General features: G+C 43.2%; 1 protein-coding gene across 9 annotated transcripts in view; it reads right to left on the bottom strand.

Moving 5' to 3' along the window:
* Positions 1 to 14,099, bottom strand: part of PPFIBP1 (PPFIB scaffold protein 1) — a 174,650-nt gene that overhangs the window by 48,727 nt on the left and 111,824 nt on the right. For all 9 annotated transcript variants that reach the window (XM_024733400.1, XM_024733406.1, XM_024733404.1 and 6 more), the window contains one exon: positions 12,460 to 12,665. In XM_024733400.1, the coding sequence (XP_024589168.1) occupies positions 12,460 to 12,665 (206 nt within the window). The remainder of the gene's footprint in view (positions 1 to 12,459; positions 12,666 to 14,099) is intronic.

Below are 14,099 nucleotides of genomic sequence, written 5' to 3'. Positions count from 1 at the left end.
TTTTTTTTTTTGCGGTACGCGGGTCTTTCACTGTTGTGGCCTCTCCCGTTGCGGAGCACAGGCTCCGGACGCTCAGGCTCAGCGGCCATGGCTCACGGGCCCAGCCGCTCCGTGGCATGTGGGATCTTCCCGGACCGGGGCACGAACCCGTGTCCCCTGCATCGGCAGGCGGACTCTCAACCACTGCGCCACGAGGGAAGCCCTTCCCTTCCCCTTTGAAGCCTTTCTCTTTTCCCCCAAGAGCTTAAGCACTGAGTCCACAATGACCTCCCCTTGCAGCACGGACTAGCCATGCTCATCGGTGATTTACCACATTCCGTCCTGAATTTATTAACTTCTCGTGGATTTGCTTGTTCACCTACTGTTACTCTAAGCTTCCAGGCAGAGCCTGCAAACTGGTATCATCTTGTAACCTCCACAGCATCCAGCCCAGTGCTCTACTTAGACTAGTGCTTACTCTTTTTTCTCCTCCCTTCTGCCCCCTTTTTATCAGATTTGGGCATATTTATGGATGGCACAAATGCCAAAGGAAGTACAGACTGGGAAAGGAAGTGTAGATTTTTTTCCTCGGCCATCTTGTATTGCAATATATACAAGTGATTAAGGAGACAGATTGAAAAGGCTCACAGAGTGCAGACAACATAAAAATGTCATTTTGAAATAGAGCAGTGTATGTGCTGTGTCTCTTGGTATCTCATTCAAATAGTTCCTAATCACATAATGTGTAATCCCAATAGAATTTCCTGATTCCTCATTCAAATACAACAGACATAAAAGCCAGTGGAGTCCAAAATGGTTAGATGGGGCCACCCAGAGTTCAATTGAAAAAGCAAATAAACAACCTCAGACTTCAAGAAAATACACACTGTACATGCTTACTGCCCAGAACACGACTGATGTGACAGCAATTATTTTTCCCGAATTAAGTGCTTTTATCACTCTGCCTTTCCGATTAATGTATTTTTAAAGTATAAATTCTGAGAATAACAAAAGTTATGTGTTGGGAAGGAAACAAAAACAAACAAAAATGGAGCTTCAACAAAAAAGAAAATTGCAGGATGTTTCTTCTCAAAACGTCGGTGCACTGGATGTATTTCCCATGAGGCCACAAGAGAATCTGAAACTAATTTAGTTAAGCATGCACTGTGTGGATAAAATTTTTAACATCACCTGCTTGACCACACATACCTGCACAATTATCACAGCATAATTCTATTTATGTTGTAAACTGAAGTGCCCAGAATTAAATTACAAGTATTAGGAGGAGTCTGACGGAGTGGCCGGGATGACTTCCATCCCTGGGGACTACCAGGAAAATGAAATTTATGTTAACTTCTTGAGGACAGTTTTTTGGAAAAGAGCCAGGATGTGTAACGCATGTTCTCGATCTAAGAAAGTGCTGAGACCGGCCCTGCACAGCTTTAAATTCCTCATATTGGTCATGAACATTAGCAGGCATCTGCTTTTAAAACTACATAAGCAACGTTTTATAAACATCCGTTTCATTGGGTAGAAAAAAAAAGCTTTCTGCTCAGTGAAGACATAAAACAAAAATCCTCTTTCTCCTGACTGAAGGAAACTAGAGCAAGGTTAGAAGTGTTTCTAGGGCAAGTTCTAGAAGGGTTTCACGAAACCACTGCCTATGATATGGAAATAAGTTGTTTCAAAACCAGTTCTACAAAAGTATCCATTTAAAAATACTAAAAATTGACCACAATGAGCATACTCACGTTTCTTAACACTGTACTGATATTTACAAGCACTCATAACACTCAAGAGTAGTTTATTTTTAAACACTAAAATCACTATAGGTACATAAAGCAAAAGAGCCACTACTGGAATGGTTACATGCTTTCAAAGCACTGTGTTGACTTACTCAAGCAGGTAAAGGTCTATTCTATTCACGTTTATTTGTTTCTGCTAATTTTGTTACCTTTGCCTAAAAAATGTTAGCAAGAGGTAAATTCCATTAGGCAAATACCCTACCACCCCTATTCTTCCTCCGCCTCCTGTGCTCTACCCCCCAGACCACCCCAAGCCTCTCCAAACCGGGTATGCTCTCTCACACACCAATTCTATTCCCTCTGCATGGACTGTATTTCCTACCCTTCCCTCCTTGTTCCTCATTCCTTAAGGTCCACCTCAAATGGGGCTTGGTCTGGAAAGTCTTCCTTGAATTGCCTGTTCACTTATATGCCAGTTACAGCATCCAGATGACCCTTCACTACAGCAGGCATCACACTGAAAGGACTAGGCTAGACTTGGCTACCTATGCGTCTCTCTCTTCCAACAGACTCTGCATTCTTTGTCGGTTCCTCTTTCCATCTGACGTGCAGTGAAGGACTGCAGCTAACTGACTGCTGAATGAAGGAACAATGATAGGTGTTCAATAAACATCAGACGAATAAAAGATGAATGAATGGTTCTATCCTGGCCTTCTTTCTTCTCAGTAAGACTTTTTTTTTTTTTTTTTTGCAGTACGCGGGCCTCTCTCGCTGTTGCAGACTCTCCCGTTGCGGAGCCCAGGCTCCGGACGCGCAGGCTCAGCGGCCATGGCTCACTGGCCCAGCCACTCCGTGGCATGTGGGATCTTCCTGGACCGGGGCACGAACCCGTGTCCCCTGTATCGGCAGGCAGACTCTCAACCACTGGGCCACCAGGGAAGCCCTCAGTAAGACTTTTATTCACATTTCCTCTACCACCTGGTACACACACTCCTTTCCCCTCAAGCCTGTACCCCCCTCTTCCTACCACATTTAAGAGGTGACCTCAGAGCCTTTTTAATGGACAGTAATTGAGGTCCTGTTGCATGAACTCCCTCATATACTTCCTTCTTCAACGCACAACATTACGTACTGCCTCCTATGTCTTCCCTGTCTTCCTTCCTGCCAGTCTCAGGGGAACTGAGCCTTAGCTCCTTCTTAAAAGCTTACCATTCCTCTACTTTGGAACCTTGATTTCCTGGTTCCCTGAGAACTGACCTACAATTATTGCCTTTTTCCTCCTCACCATCAATTTCTTCCTCTCAATGAACTTTCGTCCATTCTCCTTTCCAACATCTACTCCAGGGCTCTGTGCCCAGCCCTGTATGCCCTCCCACTCCTCTCTGCCTGTATCTTTCACAGAAATCCATCTTTCATAGCCAGTTCCCACCTCCTCCTTATACTGTGCCATTCTCTCCTCTACTGACTCCTCTTCTGTGTCTTGTCTTGAACTTCACAATTAACTTTTCATCATATTCCACCAGGGAGGGCTTGCTAGTGATTTTACGCGAGTTGGTCACTTATTCTTCCCAACAGTACCTCAGTACGAAACTCTCTTACATTTCTTTTGATTCTCCCATGAGGCTTACAAAACCCTAAGCTCATAATTAAAAACATATTTGGTATAAACTCTCATTGAGTCAATTTAAAATCCAAAACACTGAACACCAGCCCAAATTACTTTACTCAAAATCCCAGAGATGCCTCCAGAATAACTCTTTCTAGTTCAACTCATGACACAACCCTACATTGACCACGTTCAGTCCAGCTGAAAGTTTAAGTCAAAATTGGAATCAACTGGAGGATTTCAACAACGTCAACTAACGGTGTGTGGAAGGGCGGGACTGTAGCACAACAGGGAGGGCAGGGCAGGAGATGCAGCTGGGCTGTAACAGTGATACTTTAATTTAATTAAGGCACCCATGGTGTTTGCCAGATCTTCCTGGCATAATGGAGGGAAAATGTCTACAAAGCTTGATTCCTCATAGAATTATAGAATCCTAGGGCTAGCCAGAAACCACACCCGAGAACGTGAACTGCCTGAACTCACGTGGCAGGTGCTACACGTAATATCAAGCACCATCTACTTTAGCCTTTGCCATCTAAGTAGAAGCTCTTCTTTTCATATTAACTTCCCCTTAATCATCAAATATAAATACACAATCAAGTAAAAAGATTTAATAAATGTTAACATCTTGCCTTATGTGAGTCTCTTTTTTAAAATGTTTTTTTACAGAAAATTTCAAATATATATAAAAGTAAAGACTATAATGATGAAACCCTTTGTACTCATCACCCAGTTTCAATAGTTATTAATTCATGGCAGGTGGGAGTCTTTTGTCTGTTACTTTTTATTTTTTTATTTTTTGTTTCTTGCGGTACGTGGGCCTCTCACTGTTGTGGCCTCTCCCGTTGCGAAGCACAGGCTCCGGACGCGCAGGCTCAGCGGCCATGGCTCATGGGCCCAGCCGCTCCGCGGCACGTGGGATCTTCCCGGACCGGGGCACGAACCCGTGTCCCCTGCATCGGCAGGCGGACTCTCAACCACTGCGCCACCAGGGAAGCCCCTGTCTGTTATTTTTGCTGAAAGTATCATGCTGTGTTTTCCTCTGATTTTCTTAGTTCTGTTGGTTTGCATTAGCCTACACTTGGCCCTCTTTTGTCCCCAACCTTCATTTTTGGTTTGTTGTTCTTTCCTGAGTTCTGTTGTCCTGTTAAAATCCAAGATCAACATACAAGCAGTAATTTGCCACAATTAAACTTATTTATAACATAGAACTCATTTTGAATAACATTCCCAAATCAGAATGGTGAGTAACTAAATTAAAATGGGGAAAAGAAAATCAGTCCAATTTTATACGGACAACAAATGTTAAGAAATAGTTGGACTAGTACTATCACACACACACACACACACACACACCCCCCCACACTCTCTCTCTCTCTCATTCTCTCTCTCTCTCTCTCTCTCTCCCTCTCCACCCAGTAAATATATATAGTTTTAAAAACTGCCATGCCGGGCTTCCCTGGTGGCGCAGTGGTTGAGGGTCCGCCTGCCGATGCAGGGGACGTGGGTTCGTGCCCCAGTCCGGGAAGATCCCACATGCCGTGGAGCGGCTGGGCCCATGAGCCATGGCCGCTGAGCCTGTGCGTCCGGAGCCTGTGCTCCGCAACGGGAGAGGCCACAGCAGTGAGAGGCCCGCGCACCGCCAAAAAAAAACACAAAACACAAAACTGCCATGCCCTTTTGATTTCACGATTCTGTTTCTTAAAATTCAGTATCAACAAAGGAAAGTTGGGCGGCGGGGGGGAGTTCCCTGGTGGCCTAATGGTTAGGATTCCGGGCTTTCACTGCCGTGGCCCGGGTTCAATCCCTGGTTGAAGAACTGAGAATCCTGCAAGCCACATGGTGCAGCCAAAAGAAGAGAAAGAAAGAAAGAAAAGGGAATGTGCAGTTCACTCAAGCTCCTTTACTTAAATGTTATCTTTAGCTACCAAAAGACATATCTAATACAGGGTCTTTCATGTCCTAATCACAGTATTATATCTGTACCACCGCATGCAAACATTTATTGCCTGCTCTCCTAGGAGAGACTGGGGAAGAGGAGAGAGTGAGATAAGACTTGAATCTGTCAGCCACAAACATCACAGTCATATTTCATTTCGGCCCAACACCGCAATAAGGCATCTCATACCCTTTTGTCCTAAGAGTCAAAGAACACTACACCAATAACGTTGGAAATCAAGCCACCAGGCAGAGGCGGTGCTCTGCTGCCCTGTCCTCGCACTTCATGTGGTGTAATTAGGGTGGGGAGGCCTACCTTTGTGCTGTAAACAATCATCTCAGGGCAACACCGCTACCATTTGGGGCCAGTGGAGCATCCCCTGCAACCGGCCAGTGCACCTGTGTACTATAGTACCTCTGACTCTGGGTCAGTCTTGCAAACAGCCCACTTATTTTTCCTTCCTAAATTTCTATTGCAGTTCAGAAAAACAACATCTTCAGGAAGCCCTCTCTTTATTCCAAAATCTCAGCATCTCTGCTCAGAAAGAAAACCAAAAGGGGACATAAACCTCACACACATTTCATCCCATCCCAAAAGCCCAAGCATGACCCTCTCCTAGAAAGACATCAGTTTATGCAATGTTGTCAGAAAGTACATCAAAGACTGAAACTAAGACTTAGCCTGAATATATTCTGTACTTTCCAAGTCAAGATTACAGATGTGGTCAAAAGTAGACTATGGCTTTGAGGTTTTGTTTTTCTGGGTTTTAATTTTCACGGTGCTTGTTTCCCAGAGACAGAAAGTATCTTCTTAACTAAACAGTGCTCTGGAGCGAGAGAAAGCACAGCAGTAGGCCAGCCTCTGAGGTGCATTACTCCAAAAATGTAACTACATCTGAAATGCTGGGGAGGGCAGCAGACGCCAAGTGCTTTCATCTGCCAGTCTTATTAGAAATACAGTGAGAGAGCTTCCCGTGGAGCATTTGTGCCAAATTAAAATATTAATTGCCAAGATACAATGGCTATCCTGTTACACAGCCAGGGCATGCCAGCACCTCCCTCATTCGTGCATCCATAGCCAATACAGGGTGAGGTTAGACTGCTTTAGTGTCTCCTAAAGAGTTCTTTTAGACACTCTTCTTGAGGAGAGAAGATGGGCTGTACCCCCTCCTCGCCTTATTTTCACGCACATCACCAAGCTCCTGAAGCTTCTGTGGCAGGGAGGGGGTACACGATGAGGCTGCAACGTTATCCCGGTCACAGGTATACTCCAAAGTCCCCTGAGTCCCAGAAGGATGGAGAACAGAAGGTCCCGTAGAAACTAAGGCCCAGCTCCTATTCTAGGAATGCACCATATTCACTCATTCACCCTTTATTCACATTTGTTAAAATCTAGCTATGTGACAGGATGCAGAGCTAGCGAAAGAACCTCTTCTACTTTGGGAAGGGGAACTTGAGATCAAGAAAAAATGCTGTCGCTATTTTTCTTGCCACTTATTCTTTCTTAACTCGCTTTCATAAAAGAATAGAGGAATCTTTTTATTCAATCCCAACAACTACTGGTAGCCTGGGATTCCACTGAAAGCGCCTCTCTCACTGTTCACACAGCACTGGCCTCTCTTGATGGAGAATTCTACTGACTTGGTCCATTTGCTTTCCTGTTTCTGTGGACCCTTTCCATGTGAGTTTTCCAGAAGCCTAAGGGGAAAACAGGTTTAACTTCAACCAGGAGGTCTCAGTGAGACGTGGCATAACTCAGATAATTGTGACCACATATGGGATACAATCTTAGGATGTACCTTGTTTGCCAAGGCTTGAAAAAACATTCCCTGGAGGCACACAGGAAAAGAGAAGCTGGCCAGAGAGCAGCAGGGATCAGGGGATGAGTGGGATGGGGATGGATTCTGTGGCTGAGGGTCAGGGACAGCCAGCAGCCCTGGAGAGAACATACCCCGTGTCTGAACTCTTTAAATAAATTCTGAGTATTGTTATTTTTTACAGAAACATTTAAACGAGGTACACTTAAGATTAATATTATCTTTTTCTTTAACATAGAGAAAAGATAGAAATGCATTAGAATGAGTTAACAGGTCAGGAGCCAGTCACGAACACTTCATTTCCCCCATTTTATATGCTACTTATCTCATGGCTTATGGTGCCTGACTTGCAGTTTTTACCATCAGTATTTTCATTCACTTTGTTGAAAACTGTCTTTTTGTAATTTCTGGTGATTTTGAGACTGCTTCATAATTAAAAATGCCAAATGATCAGACACTTTGGGATTTCAGGATCTGGTGAAGGTCATGAACCTCAGCTCCATCTACTGGAAAAAGCATTGTAAGAATGTTCTAGGGCAATTCATCGAGTTAGCTCGAAAGTAAACAAAAACTAGTTGTTTGGCTCAAACAGTCAGACGTATTTTTCTATTTGCTCTCTTAAACTCTGAGCTGGATGAAGCACATAATTTTCCATTATTAATATTTGTGTTAACACACAACATTTCACAATCAAAACAGACTATTATACCTCAGTTATTGAACAAATATGTTGTATTCAATTGATTTTTTTTTTAACCACAGGAGACAGGCTTCCAAGTCATTCCTAGAAGCCTATAGGTATAGCTACCTGATTAAAACAAATTCATTCTTGTAGATTTAATACCCTTCACTCTAACAGGCTACTAGTGTTACTATTTTCTTTTTTCTTACCCAGCTTCTGATCATATGAAACAATTGAACAGGCAGCAGAAATCAGCAGTGAAGGAATAACCTGCACCCTACAGGAAACCAGGGGATCTTCCTGGCTTGGGTAAAATAAGGGTTAGAAATTCAAATGCCCAGTTGCACTAATGAGTAGATTAGCATCAGTCAGTCAAGTACATGGACTCCCAAGTTGGCCATCATTAAACATGAATGAAATCTTAATTACGTAACTAGTATCATTAATAAATTTTTCTAAAATGTTGTGGAAGCTTCCCCATTGTCTGGGAAATATCTGTACTCTTTTATCAAAGAAGTAAACTGTAGAAATAATTTGTAACCTAACCTCCCTTGTAACTGGACTCAACTCTTTCTTTCCCTCACTGCAGACGGTCCTGTTAAACGTTTCCCTTGCTCTCTACAATCCACTCTTCAGTATTACCTTTTTGACTAACCCTCCACCAGGCTCACCGACAAACACTCAACATACATTAGCTTGTGGGATCCTCATAACCCTGTGTGGCAGAAACCATCACTCCCATTTTACAGATGAGGAAACTGAGACAAACAGCTTAAGAAAATTTCCCCAAATCCTACAAGCTTCTAAGAGTCAGAGCCAACATTTAAAGTTCAAGTCTGGGGCTTCCCTGGTGGCACAGTGGTTGAGAGTCCGCCTGCCGATGCAGGGGACACGGGTTCGTGCCCCGGTCCGGGAAGATCCCACATGCCGCTGAGCGGCTGGGCCCGTGAGCCATGGCCGCTGAGCCTGCGCGTCCGGAGCCTGTGCTCCGCAACGGGAGAGGCCACAACAGTGAGAGGCCTGCGTACCGCAAAAAAAAATAAAAATAAAGTTCAAGTCTGCTGTCTCCGGAGCCAGCGTTTGTAACTGCCAATTTACAGCCCTGCCTTCTTTATCATTCACGGCTTTTTTACAACAGGATCTCCTTTATTCGTTATTTTGATGATTATCCCATGTACAATACAATTCGTAGGATTCTGTGTTCCTCCAATTCTAAGATGCCGTTAAATTTTATCAAATTATTAATTTTAAAATTTTTGATTAGAGTAAAGCACACATAAAAATTTACAATTTTGGGGCTTCCCTGGTGGTGCAGTGGTTGAGAGTCCACCTGCCGATGCAGGGGCCGCGGGTTCGTGTCCCGGTCCGGGAGGATCCCACATGCCACGAAGAGGCTGGGCCCGTGGGCCAAGGCCGCTGGGCATGCGCGTCCGCAACGGGAGGGGCCACGACAGTGAGAGGCCCGCGTACCGCAAAAAAAAAAAAAAAATTTACAAATTTAACCACGTTTACGTAGACAGTTCAGTGGCATTAAGTGCATTCACGTTGTTGTGCAATCATCATCACCATCCATCTACAGAACTCTTTTCATCTTGCAGAACTGAAGCTGTGTACCCATTAAATATTAACTTCTCATTCCTCCCTACCCCAGCCCATGGCAACCACTATTCTATTTTCTGTCTCCATGAATTTATTTGACTACTCTAGGTACCTTATTATTTAAAGAAAGAAACAATCCCAGCTAAAACGTGTATAATAGATACCTCTTTTAAGATCGTAAGACACATCACAACTTCTGACATATTAAAATGGGAGAAAGCTCTACCTATCGGATCTAAAATTAAAGTCTGCTACAGGGTAAGCTCTGACTATTCATGCCACACCTATGCCTTCATTATTCCAAACACTCATTCCCATTCTCCCCTTCTTGCTTTGGGCTTTGCCCTTTGCCATCTTTCTTCTTTTATTTTTTCATTTTCTACATGCTTGAGAAAATACATGTAATTTGGAAGGATTGGGGTCCACGTGAGGGGACAGATAGAAATCAGTTGGACAAATATAAATAAGTTTAACTCTCCAAAAACTTACCTCCCTGGACTCACATCTAGTTTTTTATTGTCATTTTTTGGATGAAAACTGAATCTTTGTAAGGTATGTAAAGTATTTGTCATTTTGTGGCTACTTAACTTTAAGATGTCAAATATTAAGATAGAGAGCAACCCAAAACACAAATTAACAAGCCATTATGCATCCAAAGAATAAATTTAACACAATAAATAACCTCAGTTCATCCAAGTGCATATGCCATTTTATCATTCATGGAGCATCATTCATCACAAATATAATTACCGACCACCTACTAAGTGCCAAGCATTGTTCCAGGCAACACCGATACACTTTTGCTTTGTTTTAAACATAGGCAAAAATCTTTGATTCATGATGCTTCCATTCCAGTTGGAGAGAGAGAAAATACACATAAATATGGCAAATACATATTGCGTAAGAAAGTGGTGAGTTTTAGAAAAAAATAAAGCAGGGAGATATACTACGAAGAATAAATATGTGAAATTTTAGATAGGGTGGCCAGGAAAGGCCTCACTGAGAGCACAACTTTTAAAGGAGAATGCAAGAAAGCTAGCCATACAGATATCCGAGGAAAGCACTTTCCAGGCAGGGTGAACAGCCAGTGCAAAGGCCCTGAGGCCAGTTTCCCCAGCATGTTGTAGAATCAGTGAGAAATCCCATGTGCCTGAAGTGGAGTGAAAGAGGGGAAGTGCAATGAGACACTAGGTCAGAAAGCGGTGAGGAGTAAGTCCTAAAGCCCTTGCAATCCAGCAAGTGCTTTGGCTTCTCTCAGTGAGCTGTGACTATCACTGGAAGTTTCTGGAAAAGGTATGAATGACATGATTTAGGTTCAGATACCATCATCACCACTTTCAATCTTTTCCAGAAATACTGTAACAGAACAGATTGAGCACATATTAATGGAAATGTTTTGGACACAAGTGAAAAATTCAACCACAGTACTCTCAAGCTATGGCTGCCATTGGCTGCCTCGATGCTGGCTGGGAATGGGTTCCTCTACCAGCATAAGCTCCTTTCCTATTACGTGCTGAATGGTCAGGAAAACATGGAGTAAAGAAGGGGTGAGAGAGGAAGTAGAAATAGCCTAAGGAATATGCTAGGAAATGTCTGGTTTCAGAGCATGAAGCAATTCTCCAAAGAAATCAGCAAACCTGGATACTTAAATCTCTAGAGGAGAAACTTGCAGAGCAATTATAAAGTACAATAATGAGGCACTGTGTATTATAAAAAGTAAACTATCTCTAACTATCAAGCTTGCATAGCTGCACCACCACTAAAAGATGGATCGTACTGTTTGTGCCTGAAATGGGAAGGTACAATATATTGGCCGGAAAGGTAAGAAGGTCCAGCACGGGACTGGGTGGGAACATCGCTATTTGTGCCACATCACATGAAAATGCTTTAGTCGTAGGATGTACTATTAAGGTTCCCAAAGCGAACACCTTACATTTCCACCACAGACCAAAAACAGATCTTGATTCTTTCATACAATTTTCATTACCTTTTATATAAATATTGATACAATTAACTTCTAGGCTTATTCATGCATCTTCCTAAAAATTGAATATCGTTTAAATACTTACAAAATAAACACCTTTCCTACTTTCTCTTCTGAATATTTTTGTGATATTCTCTAGATTTTATGTGTTTAACACATACTAAAACCACGGTATTTACCACTATGTCCCGGGAAAGGGCAGATCTGCTGGATGCCTAGAAAGAGGCTCATTGTTCAGTGAATAAGAACACCACTTAAAGCCCAATCCACAGCTTAACTCATGCACTGGAACTGAAATGACTGCCACGACCACTAGATGGCACTTGACATCAACTACTGCTACCAACCTCCCTTGTTATTAGAAGTATCTATTCACTGCACTCCTTATTTTGAATTGCTACAGGGTCCTTTTACAGTAAATTTCCCAGTACTACCAGGAAAGCATCTATTAAGTGCAACTGTTCTTTCCCTCACAGGACTATTTGGTTTTAAGCCACAGCAGGTCATTCAAGCACAATTGAAAAGCTAGTCCACTTTTATGGGTAAAATCAGGTGACCAGCTGGCATTCATGAAATGTATACTAACAGCACTTTAAAAAAAACTATTCTGGAACTTCCCTGGTGGTACAGTGGTTAAGAATCTGCCTGCCAATGCAGGTGACAGGGGTTTGAGCCCTAGTCCAGGAAGATCCCACATGCCGCAGAGCAACTGAGCCTGTGCGCCACAACTACTAAGCCTGCGCTCTAGAGCCCGCGAGCCACAGCTACTGAGCCTGCGCGCCTAGAGCCCGTGCTCCGCAACAAAAGAAGCCACCGCAAGTAGAAGCCCGCGCACCGCAACAAAGAGTAGCCCCCACTCGCCACAGCTAGAGAAAGCCCGCACCCAGTAACGAAGGCCCAACGCAGCCAAGAATAAATTATATACATATATTAAAAAAAATTATCCTTAGGGTCAAAAGGGAATCAGTATCTCTTAAGGGATAAAATCAGGGCAAACCTATTGCCCTATGACTGTTTTTTCCTGTTCTGATCAGCTATTCTACGTTCTAAATTTTGGAATAAGCTACAGAATGTTCACCGTGCGGGAACTGTAACGAGCAGACATCTACCATTTGACTCTGCAGCCACTCGATGAGCGTTTCCGCCGTGGAGTCTGGGATCTGGCACCTCAAGCCTTCCTTCTCATCCGCTTCCATCATCTCTAACAACCCGCGCAGGTCTTCCACAAGGTGCAGAGCTCGCAAGCTTCCCATGAACGGGGAGGTGGGAGACTGGCAATCAAAAATCCCATTGGAATATTCCAGGGCCTTAGAACCTAGGTTTAAAAAAAAAAAAAAAATCATGGAGAGAGCAATTTATGTTGGATAATATACCAAAGCTGAAGGTGGCAAGCAAGTCTAGTCACAGTAAGGAATGACCAAACAAGGAACAGGGAAAAGAGAATTCAATCACGTAAACCTCTCCAAGGCACAGTCGTTTGGTGAAATAATAAAAACCATGCAATTGATGATAAATACCAATGATCAAATATCTAACAGGGGGGCCAGCTGTGTGGAGTAGTACGAGTATGGTAGGCTTTGGGGTAAGATGTGCTGACCTCAAGGAAACAAGGGCTAAGATAAGGTAGCAGATCAGTTTGGGTGGAGCCATGTATTCCCCAAAATACAAATTTTAGAAACCATAAGCTCTAAATGCCCTGTAAATAAGTTGCACATTGAGGTGGAAATTGCATAGCATAATCTCAAAGGTAAGAGGGCCAGCTCCCAGTTAACTGATCAGAATTTAATCTCTGAAGAACTTCAATAACTTACATGTGTACATTTGTATATGCATGTGCATGTGTGTATAAACATTCCCCCCCACGATTTTGTTTGCAGCCTACTATCAAATGCTCTTGATAACATCAGCTTGAAAACGTAGTTTTACAGCCCTTTTTGTTTTCTATTACTTATTAGAGAAAACATTCTACTACTTAAATCCATACAACTGGCCCACAGCCCACTCTGAAAGCACCCATATACACCTCTTCATCTCTTTGATTTTTATTTTCTGGTCTATCAGATATACATACCATCAAATATACATACTAACTTTCTACTTAAATTTCAACAGTTATGATATTTAGGCCATCACCTCACAAATCTGAAGGTCTTACGACTGATGAAACTTGTGAGCCAATGTGTAAGTTCTCTCTCCACTTGGCCAGTTCTCACAATGGGGAAAGGAATTCTCTTTCAGCTGGTTCATTCCATTGATATTCCTAATACTGGACCACAAGATTTGAACCAAACATCTACCAAATTGTGTTGATGGTGACCACTGATATGCACAGTGGTAAACGCTAATGGAGCCACATAACTGTCTCAATCAACCCCCTCAGGAAACCCTGTAAAGTTGAGATGAGAACTCAGAAAAAATAGAGGAGAGTACGTCAAGAGGAAGGAAGAACAGAAAAGCATCAAAACCCAGACAGACTATAATGTCCTATTCCAGCAGTTTTAAGTATTAGGATCATCTGATGATATCATTAAAAAACACACGAGGGCTTCCCTGGTGGCGCAGTGGTTGAGAGTCCGCCTGCCGATGCAGGGGACACGGGTTCGTGCCCCGGTCCGGGAAGATCCCACATGCCGCGGAGCGGCTGGGCCCGTGAGTCATGGCCGCTGAGCCTGCGCGTCCGGAGCCTGTGCTCCGCAACGGGGAGGGGCCACAGCAGTGAGAGGCCCGCATACCACAAAAAAAAAAAAAC

The sequence above is a fragment of the Neophocaena asiaeorientalis genome, unplaced genomic scaffold, assembly GCF_003031525.2.
Source record: "Neophocaena asiaeorientalis asiaeorientalis breed wild unplaced genomic scaffold, Neophocaena_asiaeorientalis_V1.1 scaffold150, whole genome shotgun sequence".
Taxonomy (NCBI): Eukaryota; Metazoa; Chordata; class Mammalia; order Artiodactyla; family Phocoenidae; genus Neophocaena; species Neophocaena asiaeorientalis.
Note: the sequence above shows the minus strand (reverse complement) of the source record. Positions and strands in the feature narration are given on the sequence as shown.